The sequence below is a fragment of the Esox lucius genome, chromosome 12 (assembly GCF_011004845.1).
Source record: "Esox lucius isolate fEsoLuc1 chromosome 12, fEsoLuc1.pri, whole genome shotgun sequence".
In the NCBI taxonomy this organism is placed as follows: domain Eukaryota; kingdom Metazoa; phylum Chordata; class Actinopteri; order Esociformes; family Esocidae; genus Esox; species Esox lucius.
The window spans coordinates 15,639,917-15,663,227 of NC_047580.1; the positions used below are offsets into that span (position 1 = coordinate 15,639,917).

Below are 23,311 nucleotides of genomic sequence, written 5' to 3' on the forward strand. Positions count from 1 at the left end.
ATGCAGGATATAAAAATTGTAAAAAGAAACTCCTTGGATAGTTGTATAGTGGACTTGTGTGGGGTACTGGATGCAAATATGGACGTTTGTGTGAAGGATATAGTTTAAAGCTACACAATGTACAAAACAAAATACAAAACTAGAACAGCAGGCTATGCAACCTTACGCCATAAAAGCAACATAATTTGGCAAACAATTAAAATATGTTCTTCAGTGATGTTAGCAGCAGTGATATAACAATAATAGCATTGAAGAATTTTGCCAAAATTCTTACATACGTAAACATAAAGTCGCTCGTTCTGATATTTTAGCAACCATGCATAACTTTGTCAGTGATGTGTCTGACGTCACACTCCCATAATGCACGCGCTCTGAAACTCCAGCGCTGCGCTGGAAAACCCAGGCCCCGAAAATAATAAAACTTTCCAAAAAATTGAAAAAATTGTTTTACCAAAGATCTGATACAAAAGAACAAAGAAGCGAATCCCGAAAGTTTTAAAGGTACGTTTGTGTAATTTTCAAAAGAAAGCTCCCATGTATAAGCCTGCCAACCAGATAGTTACATTTCACTCATGCGGATCAACTTCGGTGACATGAACTTGCTGAATATCTTTTACACTTTTCGAAACACTAATGCAATATGTCGATCTCTTTTTGTTAGTTTCTATGAAAATGCAATGCAAAACTATTTATTCGGCGCTGGTAACATTTTCAAAACACAAATGTGTTTAAAACGTATTTTACTGTTATCATCACGTCCTTATTTTCGTATTACGTTATAAGGCTTTAAGATATAATTATTTCGTTAGCTACCCATTTACAGTATTGGTTTAAGTTGTGTTTCCTCTATATGTTGACTGAACTAATTGAAGTAGATCGTTTGCGATACGTGAACGTTGTTAATATAGACTACATTTTGATCAACTGTGTTCGTTGTATTTAGATAGTTAATTCGTGTTCAAATGAAACTCACATACCTCACTTTACTTTGTGTTCTGATCATAATTTTTTAGAAGTCCCTTGGTTTATATAATGCAACTCAGGTTCCACAAGATGGCACTGGCATGAATATTGATCTCCAGGGTTGGGAGAGTATTCCATCAAGGACCCACCAATGTTTGCCAAGTTCACAGAACATACTGTTTTATACACGTTTAAGGTGAACATTGCAAAAACATTTGTTAAGGGTTAAGAGAGTATTTCATGAGTGTACCACCGAATATACACAGAACATGGCTGCCAGAGAATTGTTAGAATCATGTTTCATGCAATGTAGAAAGAGCATTCATGAATCCAGTTTGAGTGGATTCAGAAAATATTCCATCAACATTCCACCAGACATTCAGAGTAAGTTGTTATTCTTGTACACACATTTTATTTGAATGTTGCATGAACTTTAATTCATGAATCCAGTTTGTGGGTTAGTTGAATATTCCATCAAGATTCCACCTGACCGTCTCAACATGGTTGCTATGTTGTCAGAGCACAAGTGATTACTGTCGTAGACATAACATTACATTGCATATCAACTTTACATTAATATGTACATTTATGTGAGGGTTATTTTTCTCTGAGGGTTAGGAGAATATTCTATTGTCCCACCAACATACATAGAACATGCGTGCCATGTTTTTAAAGAGCATAACATAACATTTAGTTCTAATTAGGTGGGATTTGATATTCTGGGAATAGTCCATGAAAACTACAGTTAATGACACTTCTAAGGGAACATTTTGTAAAGTTGAGGTCATGTTTTTTTGTTACCTGGGTAAATGTATTACAACTATGGGAAATAAAGTTTATACCCCCCCATGTCTTTTAAATTGTAGCGCTACCATCATCTATCAGGGAATAAAACAGTATAGCGTTAAAATAGATCTAGATTGAGATGTGTAAATTTTTCATAGTTAAGTACATGCTTTGACATAAATTCAAAGTTACTTTGGTTTTCAGAAGATTACTTCTGAAACAACCATATCTCTTGTAAAATGTGAACAGAGCACTTATTTTAAAAGCTAACCACAGTAGTCTGAAATAGCCTAACGCTAAGGAATACAGCCCCAAAATGTGTAGCGTGTAGAATGCAAGAAATGTGGACCACTCCGTCAACAGAGCTCAGTGCTTATTATTATTGAATGTATTCGGTTACAACAGCCGTCCTTTGGGATTATGTTAACGTTAGAGAAATTCAGAAATCCGATGTTGTTATAACATGTATTTTATCACTTAAGTGCATTTTCACACGCTGGACACCGTATTTAGGTGTACTTTTTTTATATTACAGCAGTTTTTATTGTTACAGTTGTTTCAAGCCATTGCAAAAAACATAAATGTTCATTTACTTTACAATGTCAGTGCAATTACTAAAATACTGTCATTACTGTTTATTACCAAGTCAATATCTATGATTATTATACAAGTGTAGGGGAAACCTCAAGTCAAGTGCATTGCTGTGAATCGGTGCTATACATGGGGTCTGTCAGGAACTAGCATGTACATTAAGTTCATCCCACAGATTAATAGATCTTAACCATGTGATTGTTTGTGCTTTGTCATAGGGCTGTGATCAGGCGAGACTGTCATTCACATTGAAAATCACTTCTGACTGGTGTGGCTGGATGAGACAGACAAGACAAACACCCAGAACCTCAGGCCTTACCTTAAGAATTCCCCTCAGGAGACACAGGGGCACATGAAACGCATCCAGTCGGAGCTACGACAGCTGTGTGTGTGACACCTATCTACCCATTGCCCAGGCCCTATTGGGTTGCTATGGCAGCTGCGGCTGCAGAGCTCCCCCGTCTGATAGAAGCTAACACTGGAAAGGCAGACGGGCGGACGCAGCCTCGCCTGGAGAAAATAGGAAACACTCCACTGGCAGCATTCAGCAGCACTCTGCACCCCACTCTCCATTAATGGTGCAGCCAAGGGTGTCAAGTTTGAAGGTCTTCTCTTAAAATACCCTACGAGTGTTGTATCCGTCCGCTCGGGCTGATGGCCCATCGGCCTCTGCAGAAGACCCAGCGCCGTTCCCTCTGCTAGAGGATGTTCCAACAGAAGGAGCACCTGAAGAGCCACCTGCAGGCTCACCACGCCAACAGGCAGGTGTTCCACTGTCAGGAGTGTGGCAAACAGTACAGCACCCAGCTGGGCTACCGACGCCACCTTCTAGCCGCTCACACCCCTGCCCCCTCCGCCACCCTCTCTGGGGAGCTCCGTTGCCAGGAGGGGGCTCCCACCCTGCTGGAGCAAATAGGGAGCCACGGCGACAGGCCCCCGCCGCCGACGGAGGGTGCCGCCGTCAGAGAGAGGAAGTATTCATGTGAGCGCTGCGACCGACGCTTCTACACGCGCAAGGACGTGCGGCGCCACGCGGTCGTGCACACGGGCCGCCGCGACTTCCTGTGCCCGCGCTGCGCCCAGCGCTTCGGCCGCCGGGACCACCTGACGCGCCATCTGAAGAAGAGCCACGCCCAGGAAGCCGCCCTGGCCGCCCCCGCGGCCACACCTGCCCCTGCCGCACCGGGCCCGGTGAAGGAGGAGCTGAGTCCGGTGCCATGCAGCATGGGGACCTCCAAGGAGCCCGCTGAGAACTTCCCCATGGACATGTACGGCGGCTACCCCCTGCAGGGCATGTCCAGTCCAGGCATGGGCCACCACCACCAGTCCCTCATGCAGGGATCCCTGTCCACAGCCATGGGTCGCCAAATGACGGGCCAATCTCCCCACCACCACCTGCCCCAGACCCAGCAACAACAGCAGCCTTACATGACCAGATACCAGCACGGATCTACCTCATATCCCCGCACTGACATGGAGAGCTTCCTCATGGACCTGCAGAGTGGGCTGCCCCCACACATGACCGCAGCCTCCTCCTCTACCTCCTCCTCCCCCCAGAGGGAGGTGCTATCGGAAGCCCAGGGTGGCCCGGGTGCCGGGGACCCCCAGCTTCTGTCCAGGAGCCCCGCTCTCTCCTCGGCTGAGTTGTCGTGCGCTGCTAACATGGACCTCGGTCCTCTCCTGGGCTTCCTGCCATTCGGCCTGCCTCCATACAGTGCTCACATGAGTATGGGTGGTCTGGTGATGGGCTACCCCTCTACCTCCACTTCCACTGTGCCGCCCTCATCCTCCAGTCCCTTGCCTTCTCAGGGCCCAGGGGGGCTCACCTTCCTGCAGCCTCCACAACCGCATGCACCGCAGGGCCCTGGAGCCCACAACCAGCTACCTCAGGGGTTCAGCCATCTTGGAATGAGCACATCCCCCTCCCTACCTCGCTACTACCAGGCCTTTCAACAGTGAACAACCTGGTACCGTGTGACGCGACACCAGGCCTAGGGACACTACAAGTGTCATGAATAACACCTCCAATACAATACAAGTGTGTCCAGGGTGACTGGAGTACACAAGGGATACATGCAGGCTTCCGATTTTAAAAAAAGAATATGGGAAATGTATTTTTTGTGTGAGCTGTCGGTCTTTAAAAACAATGCTTAATGAAGCTTTCGGTGGCAATAGTTTTGGTTGCGGTGACGAACACAACGAACCACCTCATCAGTATTACCTCATCCGATTAAAAGAAAACTTGAGCAGAAGGAAAATAGGGAGTGTCTTATAGCAACCAAATGTTGTTTTACTGAAACCTGTTAGAAATAGGCCAAATGGTTGCACTTTGTAAAGTAAAGATCACATTAGATCAATACAATGTGGACATAAGTGCTAAATGACACCTGCCACTCATCTTTTTTTCCAATAATGTGAGTCACTTTTATGACAATGGTCATACTAGATATTTAACAACAGTTTGCATACAACACCATACCGATATGTCATCATGGAATGTGTATTTATACAAAAACAACAGATTCACTTTTAAGTCCCCTTGAAGCAGTTTCCCAAACCTCTTCCCAGTATCTCCATGCTGCGTATTTGGTTGTTTCCAGACAGTATTAGCACAACTGACTCAAGTAATCAAGGGCTTGATTATCAGTTGACCAGGTGAATTAACTGTTTGTTTCTGGAACAGATCAAATAAGTGGAAAGGGAGTGGCTACTGAAGGAGAGGATTGAGAAGCACTGCTTGAGTGTTGCTCAAATAGGTTTCATGTTATGGACTGTATCCTGTATTCAGTGAAATGTTGCACCAATGTCTTAAAAAACATGCTACTGTTGTTCCTCTTGGATGTCTACTCTCTTTACTGGGTTAAAGCACTTATGACATTACAAAAGGAGAGAATTGCTGTCTTATGAAATGTTCAGTTCCTTTTACCTCAACAACACGCTCTCCTAGATTAATGGATAAACACAGAAGTCTGCCCTGTGTGGTTAGGCCTATATCTTTTAATATCTTCCTAGTTACTTTGGCTCTCTTGTGCCATTAGGTCTCAAATGAAAATGTAGATGTTATTGAATAGTTTTTTTTTTTTTTTTTAGATCCAACATACAGATTGACCCACAAACTTCCTACCTCTATCTTATCCTATTATAGTACGTTTTGTTTCTGCCATATTCTGTCACCGGTAACTTATCTAAAAATGTAATCAGCAGTATGGAAAATTGTGGATCACATCTCTACTCCTTTAACCTAGTTGTCTCTTTTACCAGTATTCATGTATTATATCATATCCTGCAGATATCAGTTCTACACTCATGATGATTTTATACTTGTTGGCTGCATTTCAGTGATTACATTGCAGATGCCTGGCAGGTCTCACACCACCTGGACAGGCCTTTTACATATCAGCCAACCACATCACATATAGCAATGGTATGGCAGGCTGTGCAGTCTAAGACAACACACAACAATTGGTTGATGCAATGCAACTGTCTGCAATGTGGTCGGCTGGAAATGCGACTGTTGACTACCTCAGAAAAGAGCAACTTGTTACTCTTCATAGAATTACAGAGAAAACATTTGTGTTGAGTTTATTTCTGTCAGTTCGACGAACGCACACTATAGTAATAGATTTGTAATGAGCCTAGCTTAGCATATTGACAAAAGGATGTTAGCACACTAGTTAAGTTCCCATCATATTGTATAAAATGATGATTCCATTGTATTAATTTGCATTGTTGCCTGCGGTAAAATTAGCTGGAAGTGTTACTAGTTAGGCAGGCATCGCATCCTCATTAGCTCTTAGGACAACGCTATGTTTTTTACTATCCCCTATAGAAACTATGAAAGAAGAATTGCTGAATTTCTCTTATATTATCTTTGAAGCATTTTCTAATTGTCAGGATCTAAACAATAAAGTACCCTTTAGCTTGGATTGATTTCTCTTTATTTCACTTACCAAAACATTTCCTGTTTCAATGTAGTGTCATTTGTTTGAGCATTATACTGCTTTTTTTTTTTTTAAATCTACAACATGGGCTGTTATTCATGCACTACGGCTGTATTGTATTACCTACAATACAAAAGACTGTTACGATCCAGGAAGACAAACTGAAATTGTTCTCAGAAAAAGTTTACAAAACATATCACTATGACAATAACAAAATAGGTTTGATTTCACAATGCATTCAGGAAGAATTGCCTTCAAACAATGTAAATGGGAGATCCAGACATAGTTATTTTGATATCGGTACTGTATCCATATCCAGAGTGGCCAGTTCACCAGCACTGCTGATCTTCTTCAGTCTGTTGGCTGCTGCAATTGCATTGTAGTTTTTCTGTCAACAAGCACAGAAGCACATTTATAACATTTTGTGAGCACGGCATGAGGCTTCCATGCATCTCATCAACTGTTTGACCAGAATCAATTGATTGGAAGACGTGGATAGCAGGGCAAAGATACGCCTGTGCCATAATCTGAAAATCTGTCTTCCAATAGGGGAGGGATTCTCTTGGACTGACCTTCCACAGCTTCTTGGCCAGGTATTTCTTCAGCAGGACCTGGGACTTCAGTACTATATTGCTTTCCTTGGCCTTCACTGCAATGTTGTTGAGCCACGGATGTCGTAGACACTGTGCAGCACTCATTCGCCCTCTGGCCAAACGGTATATGTGTTACTAGTGAACTAACAATCACAGGCATGAAGGGTATGATTATTTCACCACTGGCCCTCACCCCTTGTCCTTGACCAACAGGTGGGAGATGAAATCCTTAGCCTCAGCTGAGATGTGCTCAAAGGCCTCGTCGTCAAAGGAACAGTTGGCCAACAGGACATTGTTAAGGGTCTGGTTGTCATCGTCACCCAGGAAGGGCGAAAGTCCACTTAGACTGCAAAGGATGAGAAAAAGGAGATTCAACACGAACATTATAAAGACACACAGGTCATAATGACAAAACTGAATTCCACCTAAAACAAATCTTTATTTAGTCACGCATTCATGCCAATGGGAGAGTAAAAATTTCACTTGCACAGTAGAACATTTGTCCCCCTAAGACTCATGGTATAACAGATGCTAGGGAGGGTGAAGTTGGCGGATTAGACTCACAGCATGTAAGTGACAACCCCTAATGTCCACATGTCAGTGGGGAAGGACACAAAGTCGAAGTCAACAACCTCTGGGGCCAGAAATTCTGGGGTTCCAAAATTGACTCTGAGCTTCTCTCGAGGCCTGTATCTGGAGAAAAGGTTTCTTCAAGGTTATGGTTGGAGCTTCTACTAATGCTAACAATAAAGCACTCAACACACACAGCTGAGGAGAAAGTCTTTACCTTCTGGCCAGCCCAAAGTCAATAATCTTCACCTGATGGCCTGTGCGATTCACACAAAGGATATTCTCTGGCTGTAAATTAATTTGGATAAATTAACCATTGATAACTTTTACTCAAAACGATAATGTGTCTGTGTGTGTCTTCAATTTATGGTTAGACTAACCAACCAGTGGTTCACGTGGTCATTTAAATGTATCTGGCATTTGTGGTAGCTGGTGTTAAGCTTTAAAACATGGTTTGAGAGAATGCACATTTCAATCCGCTATACTCACTTTCAGGTCAAGGTGGAGTACATACATCTGATGCATGTAGCTGAGTCCTTCACAGATCTGCTTGACAAACACCATGGCGTCTACCTCGGTCAGCGGTGAACTCTCATCCACGATCCTGTCAAACAGCTCCCCGCCCTCAACACTGGCACACACAGACCGCGGGTTGACCACTTTCACATCTCTCTTCACATTATGTACTTTGGTTTGAGGTATACTGTATGTAATGAACTTTGTTTTATCAAGTATCCATCTCTCTGGTGATTCTGTGTGAGTGTTTTAGTGTCTTTACTTTTAGTGTCGGCTGCCAGCAACAGAAACCGTCATATATTTTGAATCTATTGTTAGTGGAGGACTAACATGGCCACCACAGATTGTTGAAGTGAAGTATAAATAATAATGTGGAAAAGGGGATTGGCCCAACTTTTCAAGCCACTTACTATTCCAGAATTAACACCAACTGGTGATTGGACTCAAAGGCCTGGTAGAGCTGGAGGATGTTAGGATGACTCAGCTGGTTCATTGCCTGCACCTCGTTACTCGCCCTTTCCTGCGAAAGCAACACAAGCAAAAGTTTATGTAAACATACAGATATGTACCTGCAAATATGCAGTATTTGCAATACAGCACATATATATATCCTTCTCGGGGTACAGCATGCAGATTTTCCCATTTATAAATCATGTAGTCTTCCACTTACAAAATCCTTTCACAAACTCAAACTTCTTTCACCTACACTCTTAAAACGCACACCTTTTCCTCACTCACCTTTTCTTTCGCAGTCCGCGTGTTGATTATTTTCGCTGCCAGCATGAGTCCAGAAGATCTTTCGGTGCACTTGTGCACCTTGCCAAAGCGTCCGCTGAAAAAAACATCCACTGACATTTTATTCACAACATTCAGGGGGATTTCAGTTGTATTTAACACACCATCACATGACTGTGCTCATGTTTACTTTTGCCCCTTTTTGTCAGCATACCTCCCAAGTATCTCTGTGGTGTGGATGACAAAGGCCTCAGAGGGGGGGTTGGACTGCAGTGACACCAGTCGATGCAGAAAAGGAGCCGGCTGTGGGGGGGCGTCATCTGAGACACAGAGAGAAACAGATGAAGACCGAGAGACCAGGACACTAGCATTTTTATTATACACACGTAAAATGGTATTTTATGTACATAAACGTGCCTATAATCTTATGGCAGGTTGTGGGTGGGAACTTGGTCCTGTCAGCAGCAAGAGGGATCTGCATTCCACAAGCTACACCTGGACCAGCCCCTCCCTGCCCATGGCAGGTCTTCCCCACAGCCGGAGCACGAACAGAGCAGACAGACTGGGAATTGGCTCCTGTCTGCACCCTGGACGGGAAAGAGGGCAAACACAATCAGAGCCAGATAACACGGTGGATCTGATAGGTTTAACCTCATTCAAACACGACACCCAGTCATTTCAAATTTTACCTAGCAAGTACACTCACCTAAAGGATTATTAGGAACACCTGTTCAATTTCTAATTAATGCAATTATCTAATCAACCAATCACATGGCAGTTGCTTCAATGCATTTAGGGGTGTGGTCCTGGTCAAGACAATCTCCTGAACTCCAAACTGAATGTCAGAATGGGAAAGAAAGGTGATTTAAGCAATTTGGAGCGTTGCATGGTTGTTGGTGCCAGGCGGGCCGGTCTGAGTATTTCACAATCTGCTCAGTTACTGGGATTTTCACGCACAACCATTTCTAGGGTTTACAAAGAATGGTGTGAAAAGGGAAAAACATCCAGTATGCGGCAGTCCTGTGGGCGAAAATTGGACAGTTGAAGACTGGAAGAATGTTGCCTGGTCTGATGAGTCTCGATTTCTGTTGAGACATTCAGATGGTAGAGTCAGAATTTGGCGTAAACAGAACGAGAACATGGATCCATCATGCCTTGTTACCACTGTGCAGGCTGGTGGTGGTGGTGTAATGGTGTGGGGGATGTTTTCTTGGCACACTTTAGGCCCCTTAGTGCCAATTCGGCATCGTTTATATGCCACGGCCTACCTGAGCATTGTTTCTGACCATGTCCATCCCTTTATGACCACCATGTACCCATCCTGTGATGGCTACTTCCAGCAGGATAATGCACCATGTCACAAAGCTCGAATCATTTCAGATTGGTTTCTTGAACATGACAATGAGTTTACTACTGAAATGGCCCCCACAGTCACCAGATCTCAACCCAATAGAGCATCTTTGGGATGTGGTGGAACGGGAGCTTTGTGCCCTGGATGTGCATCCCACAAATCTCCATCAACTGCAAGATGCTATCCTATCAATATGGGCCAACATTTCTAAAGAATGCTTTCAGCACCTTGTTGAATCAATGCCACATAGAATTAAGGCAGTTCTGAAGGCGAAAGGGGGTCAAACACAGTATTAGAATGGTGTTCCTAATAATCCTTTAGGTGAGTGTATGTACCTCTGCAAGGGCTCTGGACAGCTGTGCACTTGTCTTGAGGAGCTCTCCGCAGTTTCCACGTGAACAGCCAAGCCTGACGGCTTCCATGGTGCGAGTGCAGGTTGCCAGGGAGCATTGACCCCCGTCACCGCGGCCCTCGCCGTAGTCGTCTTTTGAGGGGCCCCGACAGATTCACCGGCAGGTACTGTAACCGCACTCATCGTCCCATCTCCTTTAGTGTCACCCTGTCTGTTTGTCGCCAACTCACTCTGGGTCTCAGGCTAAGCATGAGAGAAACATTTAAATAGGACGTTACTAAAATACCATACATTAAAAGGATTTCATCATACGAAGGAAACCGATACATTCAGTCATAACTGACCACGGTTACAGCTTCACTGTTAAAACCGATCAAATAACGGAAGCATATGCTAATTACATTTACAAGTCTAACAGTACCAGGAATATGTTATATTTTTAACCACATTCTTGTCGGCCATGCACATTCTTAAGTGCCAGCCAGAGTCTTTCAAACATTGCAGAGGAAAGAAGGTTCATTTTAGATTCCATGAACAGACTATTCATCAACAAATATTTGTTTTGACATTTAGAGACATGTACTATATCAGGTGAACATGTACCCATGCCATGTTCATTTCTCACAACCATTCACATAATACCATAAGATTACCTTTTTGGTGCTTAATGAATTTCTGACTGGCAGAGAGACAGTCAAATGTAATGCCTCGAATGGTGTTGTTGACTGGCTGTCTGTCACTGTCCCAGGAATTTGGGTCTTTTGAGTGAGCACTTTTGATTGGACAGACTCTTCTTTAATCCCATCCTTTTCTCTCACTCTTTGAGAATCTTCTGCCATTGGTTGATCTCTGACCTCTCGTTGGTTCTTTACCGTCTGCTGATCTCCTGCTCGTGCACAGTCACACTGTTCTGCTCCCATACCTTAAGATATCATCTGTCAGTGCTTTCATGGCATTTATCTACAACATAAAATATATCCTCCAATGGTCTTGACCAGAGATCTAGAGTTCATAGAGTATGACTAAATCGACACGTCTAATAGATTAAATTAAGTACCTTTATTTGCAGGAGTTTGAGAAGTGTGTTTTGCATCCAGGCATTTGTTAGTTTCCCACTGATTAAGGGTGTGTTTTGTAGGTGCAGTGGACACTTGGTTCTCTCTCACTGTGGTCCTTGCCAGAGACTTTGTAATGTGGGGTAATGTTTTCACTGTATCAGTCTCTGAAATAATGAGGCACACCAATTTATTCAAACCGGAATACTGGTTACTTGTCCTGCTTAAACATTCTGTTGCCAAAATGCTATCTGGGAGAATTATTTATTTTGCTTAAGACAGTACATTTAAAAACAACGTTACAAAAGGGACAACAACATTTCCACCCTTTCCATTGACAATAATTCCACTGCTTATATGCTTGAAGAAAATTGGCACGCTAACTTTCTCTAGACAGCATTTAATTCTCTCCATATTCTCTCTAATATTTGTACACATTGAAACAGGTATTAGTTGTTTAAAATCAGATTTTTTTTTTACAGTAGTAGTGAACAATGCTACCCTAAGTCCAGTCACAACCCACCAGTTCAACACTGCTCTATAGCTCACTGAAAATATACAGTAGATACCTTTCTTTGAAGGGGCGAGTAGAGTATGTTCTCTCCTATCCTGGTGTCTGTCCTGTACCAAACAGAAAACAGTCTTGACCAACATCACACATTGTAGGCCACTGATCAATCAATCAATAAAACAGTTACGGTTTGCCTGTGTTTATCAACATGGTAATACAATATGCAGTGCATTAATTTAACTGGTCAGACAATGTGTAAACAAACCCAAACTACCTCAGTAGTGACTGGTGAGGTTCTGGCTGGCAGAGATTGTGTACTAGGTGGTGGGTCCATGAGTGGGACAACTCCCTTGCAGACGGGAGGGGCCTTTTGCTGCAGAACTTATTTACAAATTACAGATGTATCAATGGAAACTGAACACATTTCCTCCAAATCTAACAGCATGGGCACGGTGGTAACAATGTATTACAAATCATTCAAATTGGCCAATTCACAGCTATTCCAAATTCGGACAACACAAAGTCTACCCAAGTCAAACTCTGACCAATATGGAATTCCGTACCATGTTTTCAAATTAAACAATAATTCATCAGAGCGATTGAAGGTCTTACCTTTAAACAGGCTATCTAAGGTCTTCTGCATCTTTCCCATCTTCTTGTCCAAGTTGTCTAGCATGCTGGAGTGGGACTCAAGCTGTCTCTCCATTCTCTCTCTCTGGCCACTGTGCAAACTGCATGTAGAGCACACAGAGCAGGCACCTAACCCTCGGTGGAGCTCATCCAGTTTGCGGGCCAGGTGATCTACTTTGGCCTCCAGGACAGGTTTGTTCGTAGGGTGTGGGACTGGTGGTGTGAAGCGCACTGAACCCATGTTGAACAACCTACAGTAGGCTTTCGCAGGACTTTCCTGAAGTGCAACAAGCTGTAGTCACAGAAGACAGACTCAACGATAGTGGAGAAACACAGTGCTGCTAACAAGACAGTTGGTTACAGATCCAGTCAGTCATACACGTTTGCAGTTTACAGTACTAAAGACTTAAATTGTACATACCTGTTAGATCAATATGAAAGCAGAGTATGAAGAATACATAAACTTCAGATACAAAAGCAGGCTCAATACTGCCAAGTCAGTCGGGAGGGTCTGGTCCACTGAGAAAACCGCAGTAAGCTGGTGTTCTCCGGTTATCTCTTCCAGCTACAGCCTCTCAGTCCAAAAATAGGCAAGCAAGCCAGTGACAAGGGTCAGAACAGTAGCAGATAATGAAGGTATGCATAGCAGACCAGACATCAAGAGCAGGATACACCCCAATTCCCCACAAGCACTCACAACAAAAGCAATCCAGTAGATGGCTAAAGGAGGCTCGGACACACATCTTCAAGTTGTTTGGAAGTCTTTACAAAAATCTATGAACAAGACAGACACCCTGGAATGAGTCTGAATACTTGATTACTGAAATGAGAGCACACCACCCAATTTAAGCAGCACACCCGAAGTAGCTCACCCTCTAACCCAGAGGTGGTTAGATCACTAGCATTTCCCAAGGGAGAACCAGCCCCACCTGCTGTAGTTCATAAAGAGCTAAGAGTATGAGCAGTAATGAAGAATCCAGGAAAGGTGCACCAAATAATTGTGTAGTTAATGTTTATTGGCAGAAAGCTTGTGCAAACATTTATTTCAGCATGAAATACACAATGACATGGTATACATCGGATTCTGATGTGTGAAAATGTTAAGACTTTAAAATGTTCTAAAATGTAGGCTTTTATTATACATAATCAAAGAAACCAAGACAGAACAAGCAAGAAATGTACAGGCCATGTTCAGTTGGCAGGAATGACAGGTTCTTCAAAAAGAAATTAAAATGAGAAAAATCTTATGTACTAAGAGGAACTACAGAAACAGGACAGCATAACTTTAAATGGAATGGTTATATATATACACACACACACAATAACATTATGCCTCAGCAATCACATGCGAAACCGGTCAGAAAAGTTGGGAGATTGGGGTACAGTGAGTGTGACATCACTCTTCTTTAGCTCCAGCTGTTTGTAATGTCTGATGGGCTGGGCTTTGTGGACCTGAGGGACAGAGGGAACACGATGAAAAAGCATTCATAACAAACAGCACATAGTCAATGTTTTGCAGGCCATTACACCAAAAAAAAAAGTCATTTGCTGAAAAAAATATATATACACTCATTCAACAAGACCTGAGAGTCATTGGCTACAACGGAATTGCAGTCAGACGTCAGGGACAACAAGACAACGGTGAACAGAGAGAACAGGGCCCGCTTGCCTCAAAAAGGACCTGTTTAAATCCATTGGCACATCCATCCTACCCCTGCTTAAACCACATGGTTCCCTCTAGACATCAATCTGTGATAAGCTTTAAACCACTCAAACACTGGCTGAAATTGAAGTCCCTAGCTCCACATGTTTTAGCTGTTTCAAGCGCTTGAATATTATTTTGTAGCGAAACTAACTAGTGGAACACAGTTTATTTAAATTATTGGGTCAGAAACCGCAAATAAGAATAGTTGCTTATATGTGTAACAGCCTGGTGAGATTAATGGACACCAAACACTACAAGGTTGCAACTTGGCAACAACCCTTTAAGGGCTGTTCAGAGGTTAGAGGAGTTACCTGCTCTTGGCGTAGCCTGAACATTTCCTCCTTCTCACGTGCCTCCTGCTCCCTGTGAAGCTCCTCCTCCATTTTAGCCCTCAGCGCCTCCTTTTCACTGACTGCCCTCTCGAACTCGAGACGCTCCTTAGCACGACGCTCTGTGGATAGCTGGAAGCCCTCTGGAACTGTGGAATTATTAATGTCTTCTAAGAGGTTGGAGGAAGAGGGAAGTGGGGGTGAAAAGGGGTTTTGGGTGGAGGTGTCGTTTTTTTAAGAGGGTGGTAAAAGAAAGTGAAAAATAAATGAACAGCTAGGGGAGCGAAAGCCATGCTCAGTGCCACCCAAACGAAATGCACAGCAGTAGACAACTAAGTGCCATCCAAGAGGACGGTTAAGGGCGACATGGTGAAACAAGGTTAAACAAGTACCATGGCTGCCTATGACCACTGGGGCAGAAAGAGGGGAGCAAGACCAGTGCGGTCAAACATACCAAGGACGGAGCGGTTCTCTTTCTTGGGGACGAATGGCTCTTTGTGAATGACTGTGTTTGGTCCAGCTTTGAATGTGGCTGCCTCTGCCTGGTGCTTCTGCTCCTCCTTTACCTGATGACAGATACAGGACATGTGTGAAGTAATGACTCGGTAGAAACCAGAAGTCTGTACAGCCTTTATACAAAGACTGCCTGATGAACAATGGTGCTCGAGTCATAGGAACCATGACATTTCCTGCTGCATTTATGAGTAACGTGTACGTTTCCAGAGTTCATGGACCATGACTTGTTCTTACCATCTGCTCCCATCGGTCGTTCTTCACTGCTCCCCGTTCGTCAAGGAGCAGCTTGAAGGGCGCTGGTTTGGTTGGCTCGGCCACCTTCTTCTCTGGCAGTACCACCTCATGGAAGTCTGGCAGTGGCTGGGCCTTGAACTTTGGCACCTGAAGTGGGCAGTGCAGAAAGGTTAATGTTTCTCAATCGCAGGAAGATCCTAAAGTAAGAACATTAACATTGCATTATGGTTTCCGTCATAGAACCAGAGTTGGGTAATCAGCAATGAACACTATTTGGCGGTTGAGGCACAGATATGCTTTCTAAACGGTACTAACAGTACCATTTCACCATGCCAGCTCATTGTTCCAACATTGTGATGTAAATTTATCTTTTGATGTGATTTTTCTTAAGTTGTGTTTGATGAAATACTTTAATCTGTTGCAGCAAAAATAAAGGGGTAGCAGGGACAAGTGTTAGGTAAATCCAGCTAGTCTGAATTAAATTATGTCTTTTTCTGAACCTAAAAGAAACCGTTGCATGCCAGGGCAGAGATAATGGAACAGGAAGAGAGGAAGAAAGTAAAGAGACGGAGGAAATAGGTGGAGGGGAGGGAACAGGAAGAAAGGAACGAGATGGAGCAATCAGAAGAGGGCGTCTAGCTACCTGCATGTGCCTCCCCCTTAACACCCCCCATCAATGAGTTGAACTTTAGGAATACGTTCAAAAATCCATCAACATTCCCCCCGCAGCAAGAACATGGTTTCCTCTGGACAATGCTTTATCCCAAAAGAAATGTTGCACTAAACACTGTAGTGGCCACATTGCTAGGGCACTAGAAGACACTAGGCATTAACAGTTGACATGAGATACAAGTGCATCAGTCCACAGCCCAAACACGTACAGGGGCTTTAAATAGAAAATATAACCAGGACATTTTGATTTTTATTGACTATGGTTGATCAATGCTATGTTTTGTCAATTTTGCATGAACTGTTAAGTCCATTAATTTCCACTTAAACCAACACAGAACCAATTTCTGAGACTTAAGGCAAAATCCAAACATGCCCCTATAAACATAGGATTATGTTGATTAGCAATGAATGTCACTAATTGAATCCAAAGTATAATGCAAACGATATGCCACAGGGTCCTAAAGTCGGCAGACATCTATTTTACTGACCCCAGTGCTGCCAGTAGTTGTTTGTAGAGAGCCAAGGCAAGCATGCAAGAGATGTTAACGCAACAAGTCAGGGATGCAGCAAGCGTTTCTGAGTGTTTTACAAGTATTTATCAGGTTGAGCCATTTTTAGCCAGGCAGACCCAAGTTGTTAGAGCTGTAGATCTCTGGGTCCAACTACCTTGGCAACAGGAATCACCCAACATCAGACACTGTCCGAATCTTAAAATAAACTACAACGTTTAAGGCAGTTAATGACGGTACCTCTTCATGCCTCAGCTCCTCCAGTCTCTTCTCTTTCAGAATCCTCCTCTCACGCTCCCTGTCTTCAAAGGAGAAGGGGCACACCTCGACCTGGGTCTTGTCCTGGAGCTTAGGCTGGAAGGGTAGTCCAAAGTGGGGCACAGCGATGGCCTTGAGAGGGGCGGGGGGCTTCACCTCCTCTACTTTTCGTTCCACGCGCACCCTTTTCTTCAAGGCCCATGCAGGGGACTCTGGTACTGTGGGACAGAGCACCTTCTTCTCTGGGACTCCCTGTTAACCAACCGGAGGGGGAACATCACCAAGGGAGCAATCACAGCTTGAATACAGACCAACACAGTATTATAGAGGGAAAAGGTTCTGGGTATACAGACAGGAGGTTAAAACTGAGCATGCTCCATGTTACAAACAACCCTGGCCGCTAGCCTGTATGGAAGGACAACTTCTGAAAAAGCAGAACAGAAAACAGTGGCACCCAAGATAACTGTAGGTTGACACGCGAACAGGACCAACAGCGTAGGCAATAAAAAGTAGCTAGCTGACAACTGATCAAAAAAACAGCACAAAACAGACCATGCTATGAAAACCTGAAAACAAAGACAAAAACCTAGAACTGTGGTCGGCTCAGGAGAGCAAAAACAGACGTTCAGGCACGTCAACTGTTGATCTGTACTACAAACTTGGAGCCGAGAACCATGAGTGTTTAGAAGGAGTCACACAGCACTCACCACCACCTCCTCCAGGATCCTGACAGGCAGGGGCCGGGGGTGGAAGGAGTGCGGCTCCTCAGGCTCCTCGGGCTTCCTGCTAGCCTGTCGCTCCGCCAGCCTTTTGTCCATGTGCAGGTGGAAGCCCTCGGGACGTGTGGGCTCCTTCACCGCAGGCTTCTTGGGGTTTAAGGCCCCTTCCAAGATCTTCCGGTTGAGCTCAAGGGCTTTGAACTTAAACCTGCAGGATGGACATCACAGGACAGGTAGAGTAATTTACTGAAGGGAGACAATATAATCAATTTGCTGTTCAAAATAATACACAGGAAGTGGGTGTACCGTCCAGAGCAGGGATTAAGGTCACTTATATCAGAGTACTGAGACCTAGAAAACACTTTCCAGTCCCACTTCAGATTGGGATCGAAGAGAACTTTGCAATGCTTAAAAGTCAGACTTAACAGCCAAAGGCTTTGTTCAAAGAGTTTGAGATCTCGTTTACGAAGGTCTCATAACTACTAAAACAAAGCCCGGACCACATGATGGCAAAAGCCAAGAGTGAAGAAAGCCACGTGGACTCACTGTTGGAGTTTCTGGATCTCCTCGTCCTCCAGCTCAGCGCTGCTCTTGACCGATACGGGACGGCTCCTCTGTCGAGTCATCAGCTGAGGGGTGTGAGGGTGGGTGATCTTCAGCTGCTCTGCCTTCACAGGCGAGGGGCCTGAAAGACAGGATCAATGCAATTTACCACATCCCTATGGAGCACATTTAAATGGACGAAATGGCCACTACAGCCTTTAAAGTACTAATGACAAAAACCCAATTTACAGCTAATAAACACACCTCGCTCCTGACTCTGTCGACTGCGGAGGTGGTAGCGAGTCGGTGTCCGTCTCTGAAATTGTTCAATCTGCTGGGCCATGGGTACATAGGGGGCAAGGTCCTCCACCTTCTTCTTACTGCCAGTCGACAAGTTAAAGGGCTTGGGTACAGTGGTACCTTTTGGCACCTTGGACTGCAAAAGGATAGAACACCATCGATTAAAGGAAGAACCATAAGTCTGGTGAAACATTAATTATAAAAAGTAGGACGTGTGTGTTGTGAGAACTATGCCATCCACAGTGACCGAAAGAAAGCTAGGTACTTACAGGAGAGGACGGGTGTTTGCGAAGCTGAGCTGTGAAGTCTACCTCCTTGTGGTTGGACGTCACGCCAGCCTTGACCCGGCCATCTGTGCTGAAGTTGAACTCTTTGGGTACGGTGGTGGAAAGGGCCAGTTTCTTAGGGAGCTGACCTAAGCGATGACATGACAGACATAAAATGACATTTCCCCTTAGTTCATACAGATTTGCCAAGCTGATGTGTAGGACATAGTACTTACTGCCTGCCAAAGCAGCCTTGTAACTGGCCTCATTTTTCTTCCGCTGGTCAGCCACCTCCTTCTGAAGAGCCCTGATGCGCTCCATCTCCTGGTTCTCTGAGCTCTTATTCCTGGAGTGGAAGCAGAAGTGAAAGGGTAGCTGTAACTGGCTACATTACTTAACACTGTGCTAACTACATCTTTCTGGCATTCATCAGTGGAACTACGCTTTAATCATTCTGTACAAGCAGTGCCCACAACTCTTAGATGTGTATGGAGCAATCTGAAAAGTTGGAGGCATTAATTACATGAATATAACAGCCTCTCATATCTTGAGTAGTTTTACCAAAGCAGCTCTTGCTGCTCATGACCTACAGCGACACTGCATGTTAGCTTGCAAGTAAATTAATGCAGGCCTTTTACTCGTGCAAACATCAAAGCAAGCCATGCACCTGTAGGAATCCAAGGCTATTCTTAGTTGTAGTTGAGGGAAAAGGAATAATAGTTTAATGTATGAAATAACTGTCAATATTCCTAGGAGCTTGGATACCATACATCTATTCTCCAGTTTCCATGGAGACATAAGGTACTAGACAGGACCGAACAGGACGTTGCTTTATAACACAAGCTACCCGAAGGTCAATTGTTAGATGGTGGGAATCAGCAGAGAGAAACTAACATTGGCCAGAGCAGCGACTAACATGTGGAGATATGTACTGTGACTACTGAATCAACATCGAAGAACCTATCCCTAATTCATTCTCTCAGCCGTGCAACTTTGCATGAACTATTAGCCTAAAGGTTCAAAATACACAGATCCAACACACCACGTTATATCATTTCCTAGTTATATCAAGTTTGCAAGCAACAATTGAAATCTGCTCACAATAAGTGGACAAGAAAAGCCACACGGCAAGACAGCGTTAACATCACAAGAATATAAGCATGACCAGACACTACACAATTGCCTGATTTCACAGTCCAACCACTTGGACGCTGCCTTCTGGGAGTGGATTACCTTTGCCCTTTCAAACATTACAATGCTGACTGCAGATCATACCTCTTTGACTGGTTATTGACTTTATATCCATTAATGACAGAATGCCTTACTGTGCGGCGCTAGGTGCTACAGTGTCGGGCTGGGCCTGGGGGGCTGCTTTGGGTTTCAGCCTCATACTTGTACGGACAGGGTTGCTGGTGTGGACAGCACCACTACGCCTGGTAGGTACAGACGAAGAACGCCTGGAAAACAAACAAAGACAGGCTAAAACACCAAACACAAAAATAATCAGATATACAAAATGCAGTAAGGGGAAACCATTGTCATTGGCTGGCCAAAAACATAGTATGGACAAATCTGAGAGGAGAGTTGGACCAGGGATAGACAGGAAGCACAGACAAAGTGTTGAGGGAGGGCAAAAGTTCAAGATGTTTCAACAATACACAAATCACCAGCAGGGAACACTACCTTATCCAATCACAAGGGCTGGGATCAATGTCCTGAATCTCAAGTGATCCTCTACCAATTTCAGTGAAGTTAATGCTGAATTCCAAACCACCCACTCAACACATTACAATGGAGGGCACTCCAATCTGATAATGGTCTATAGTGGAATGTACTGTGACATGATTATAACCTTGTTATAGTAATACATTAATAGTACATTCACCAATGACCAACACACCCAACATTAATATCAAACCCAACCGTGAACAGTTTAGACAATCAATTAAAAACAATTACACCATGGTGGAAGACTCCATTTACCTTCGATGTGAACGGAGGCTTTTTACAACAGCTGGTTGGTAGCTGTAAAGAATAACACTGATGACTATGACCACAGCACAGGCACGATTTAATAACTCCTGGCACTGAGTTGCTCATTATGACTATTTAACAGGCGACTGAGCGAATAGTGCAACCTGAAGTGTACTGACCTTCTCTGCTTCTTGACAGGTGGTGCAGCTTGGGGGGCAATGTTGAGTCCTTCTCCTTCTTTTCGTTTTAAAACCCTTCAGTGGAGAAACGGGCATTATACAGTCACTAAGAAGCACTTAACAGTAAAACTATGTAGTTGCTTAGTTGACTAGCTTATATAGGTGCACCATAGAAAAAAACAAGAATTGTAACTGCAAACAAGTGCACCCAATCTGGCACCTTTTGGTCAATAAAACATTCAGGGAGATTGGTATTTAGCCTACAATACAACTGAGCACTTTCAAAATAATGTACTGTTATATTTCAGGACTTATTTTCTTACATTCCAATGTCCTTCAAATAACCCAAACAATTACAAAAGCATGACAGCCATCCCACCCTCCAAAATGACACCTTGGACTACGCCAGTGCTACTGAAATCTGATCTTGGAGAGCCAACACTTCCATTTTCTCCTTTCTTTACTAGGTGAATGGCCATCTATGTTAGTGGTCCTGAATCAGAAACAATCAGACAGGACAAACTTAAAGTGTATTGGCCCTTCTGAATTTTACAGAGGTAGCACATTGCAGAAACCAATAAGATGTCCCCTGATCAGTGTGATGGAGAAGTGGTTTGCAAAAAACTTTGGGGACACACACACACACACACACACACACACACACACACACACACACACACACACACACACACACACACACACACACACACACACACACACACACACACACACACACACACACACACACACACACACACACACACACACACACACACACACACACACACACACACACACACACACACACACACACACACACACACACACACACACACACACACACACACACACACACACACACACACACACCAACTCTAAACCCATTCAACAGAAGATGACTTGAGTAGTTGAATAATTTGTACCAATTCAAATAGAAAACATACATGAAACAGCCAGGGTTCCCAATAGAGATGTTTCAACAAAAATAATTTCTAGAGCAACACACCTGCGTGGTTGGGCAGGGGGTGCCTGCCTCTTAGATTTGGCAGTTACCGGAGCAGTCCCACTTCCCCAGGATGTTACAATGTTGGAAGGGGGATCTGAGGATGTGCTTGGGGCCTCTAATGCAGAAACACAATTAGCATGACACCAGTACAAGAGATAATTCCTTTATTATTCCTAGAGTAGCAGAATCTGTTCCAACTAGGCAACACTCAAGAACAAGTTCCACTGATCTGTTTAGTGAATGCTTAACCAAAGGGGCCAAAAACAGCACTGGGACATAAACATTTGTAGTGAACTCCTGTTGTATTTAGAATTTCCATATTGAAATATGGGGGCCAGCCTTGCAGCCCTTGGTAACCTTACAAGACAGGAAAGCAGACCATACTCTTCCAGATCAGTTTATAATAAAAAGATAAAAGGTTCGCTACTCCTTCCATATTCATAGTACCAACCTGAGTTGGAGTCTTCCTTCACCCTGGGAGATACAATCGCCCGGGGCAAGTGTGCTTTGGGTGTCACTCCAAATGCTATGTTGTTTCTGTTTGGGGTGGCAAGATGGCCCAACAGTCCTTCATCCAGGCCAGCACATTGATCTGCAGTCACATGATTTAAAATGCATAAATTCAACAACTTCATGACATTTCCCAGTGATTAGACCATGCAGACATTTTGAAATGCATTAATCCATGGAAGCTACATTCTTACACAGCTCACGAGGAGAGAGGCTAATACACTAAGATAATTTAACATTCTGCACACTTTACAAATTCTTACCAAACCAAATGTCTGCGTTGTCCTCAGTATCCAATGCTTTGAAATCAATTACATGGGATGGTGCATCGAATTCATAGTAATTAGCCGATTCACTCTGCGCCATCTTAGGATCCATTTTAGTTGTGACTTAATGGAAGTCCTACTAAACATGCAGAAAGAGGGTTGTAGAGATGAGGGACAAAACCAAGGTTAGTTATGCTTTAAGTGGACCACGTCATCCAAAATAGTTACGCTTGTAGTAGTTAATTAGGACGGTATAGGTAGGTTACCTAGATACCTAGATCACGTTTTCCTAACAATAACCGCAGTACCAGTAACTAGCCACGCCAGGTTATGAAGCAACCTTAACGAATAGCAGAAATCGGAATGTATTGAAACTAAGAAATGCAACTCAAATCAATGTTAAATATTCAGCTATGGTTAACTAACAAGCTTGGTGGTAAAAACACAGTATAGTAGCAAGCTTGCTAACTAGCTGACCACTAACGCGAGGTACTGTAGTGGCGTACGCTAAATAACAACCTACTGTGCTGTTCGTCCGAAATATCTTGGTTGATAACATGTAAAAGTAAACATGGTCACAAATATATGTATTCATGAAGTAGATACCTTTTAAATGTGTATCATATAAACACACCAACGCCGATGTGTAATCCAGTAAGCCGTCAGTTAAACGGAGACCACCAAACAACAGCAAGAATTTCGGGATATCGTTTAAATTTCCTCCCCATTTG

The 23,311-nt window shown here is 43.6% G+C and overlaps 3 protein-coding genes across 9 annotated transcripts; 1 reads left to right on the forward strand and 2 right to left on the reverse strand.

Annotated features, from left to right (window-relative positions):
- The first annotated feature begins 44 nt into the window (after window positions 1-44).
- plagx (pleiomorphic adenoma gene X) lies at window positions 45-6,263 on the forward strand. Of its 2 annotated transcripts, none has more exons than XM_010875620.3 (2): window positions 45-501; window positions 2,559-6,263. In XM_010875620.3, exon 2 carries the CDS (start codon window positions 3,046-3,048, stop codon window positions 4,297-4,299), a length of 1,254 nt encoding a protein of 417 aa, XP_010873922.1. In that variant the 5' UTR covers window positions 45-501; window positions 2,559-3,045; the 3' UTR covers window positions 4,300-6,263. The 2 variants fall into 2 exon arrangements, with proteins under 2 accessions (XP_010873922.1, XP_010873923.1); XM_010875621.4 differs by lacking the exon at window positions 45-501 and adding an exon at window positions 782-1,347.
- Window positions 6,264-6,355: 92 nt separating this feature from the next.
- On the reverse strand, window positions 6,356-13,341 carry mylk2 (myosin light chain kinase 2). 3 transcript variants are annotated; one of them, XM_020051345.2, is made up of 17 exons: window positions 13,016-13,341; window positions 12,577-12,871; window positions 12,239-12,345; window positions 12,023-12,074; window positions 11,456-11,620; window positions 11,052-11,320; window positions 10,382-10,641; window positions 9,113-9,282; window positions 8,910-9,015; window positions 8,699-8,792; window positions 8,371-8,480; window positions 7,934-8,075; window positions 7,662-7,732; window positions 7,439-7,582; window positions 7,068-7,220; window positions 6,854-6,986; window positions 6,356-6,669 (listed from the first exon to the last, which is right to left on the reverse strand). In XM_020051345.2, the coding sequence occupies exons 2-17, from the start codon at window positions 12,833-12,835 to the stop codon at window positions 6,568-6,570; spliced, it is 2,337 nt and encodes a 778-aa protein (XP_019906904.2). In that variant the 5' UTR covers window positions 12,836-12,871; window positions 13,016-13,341; the 3' UTR covers window positions 6,356-6,567. The 3 variants fall into 3 exon arrangements, with proteins under 3 accessions (XP_019906904.2, XP_019906903.2, XP_010873920.2); XM_020051344.2 differs by having other exon boundaries at window positions 12,577-12,886; window positions 13,016-13,340; XM_010875618.3 differs by having other exon boundaries at window positions 7,439-7,567; window positions 12,577-12,886; window positions 13,016-13,338.
- Window positions 13,342-13,590: 249 nt separating this feature from the next.
- tpx2 (TPX2 microtubule nucleation factor) lies at window positions 13,591-23,311 on the reverse strand. Of its 4 annotated transcripts, none has more exons than XM_010875613.5 (17): window positions 23,187-23,311; window positions 22,578-22,719; window positions 22,256-22,396; window positions 21,805-21,919; window positions 20,799-20,873; window positions 20,629-20,670; window positions 19,971-20,102; window positions 18,882-18,991; window positions 18,649-18,794; window positions 18,344-18,515; window positions 18,083-18,221; window positions 17,525-17,744; window positions 16,800-17,069; window positions 15,379-15,525; window positions 15,083-15,194; window positions 14,611-14,798; window positions 13,591-14,046 (listed from the first exon to the last, which is right to left on the reverse strand). In XM_010875613.5, exons 2-17 carry the CDS (start codon window positions 22,690-22,692, stop codon window positions 13,936-13,938), a joined length of 2,235 nt encoding a protein of 744 aa, XP_010873915.2. In that variant the 5' UTR covers window positions 22,693-22,719; window positions 23,187-23,311; the 3' UTR covers window positions 13,591-13,935. The 4 variants fall into 4 exon arrangements, with proteins under 4 accessions (XP_010873915.2, XP_010873919.2, XP_010873918.2 ...); XM_010875616.5 differs by having other exon boundaries at window positions 13,600-14,046; window positions 14,611-14,777; XM_010875614.5 differs by having other exon boundaries at window positions 13,600-14,046; window positions 14,611-14,795.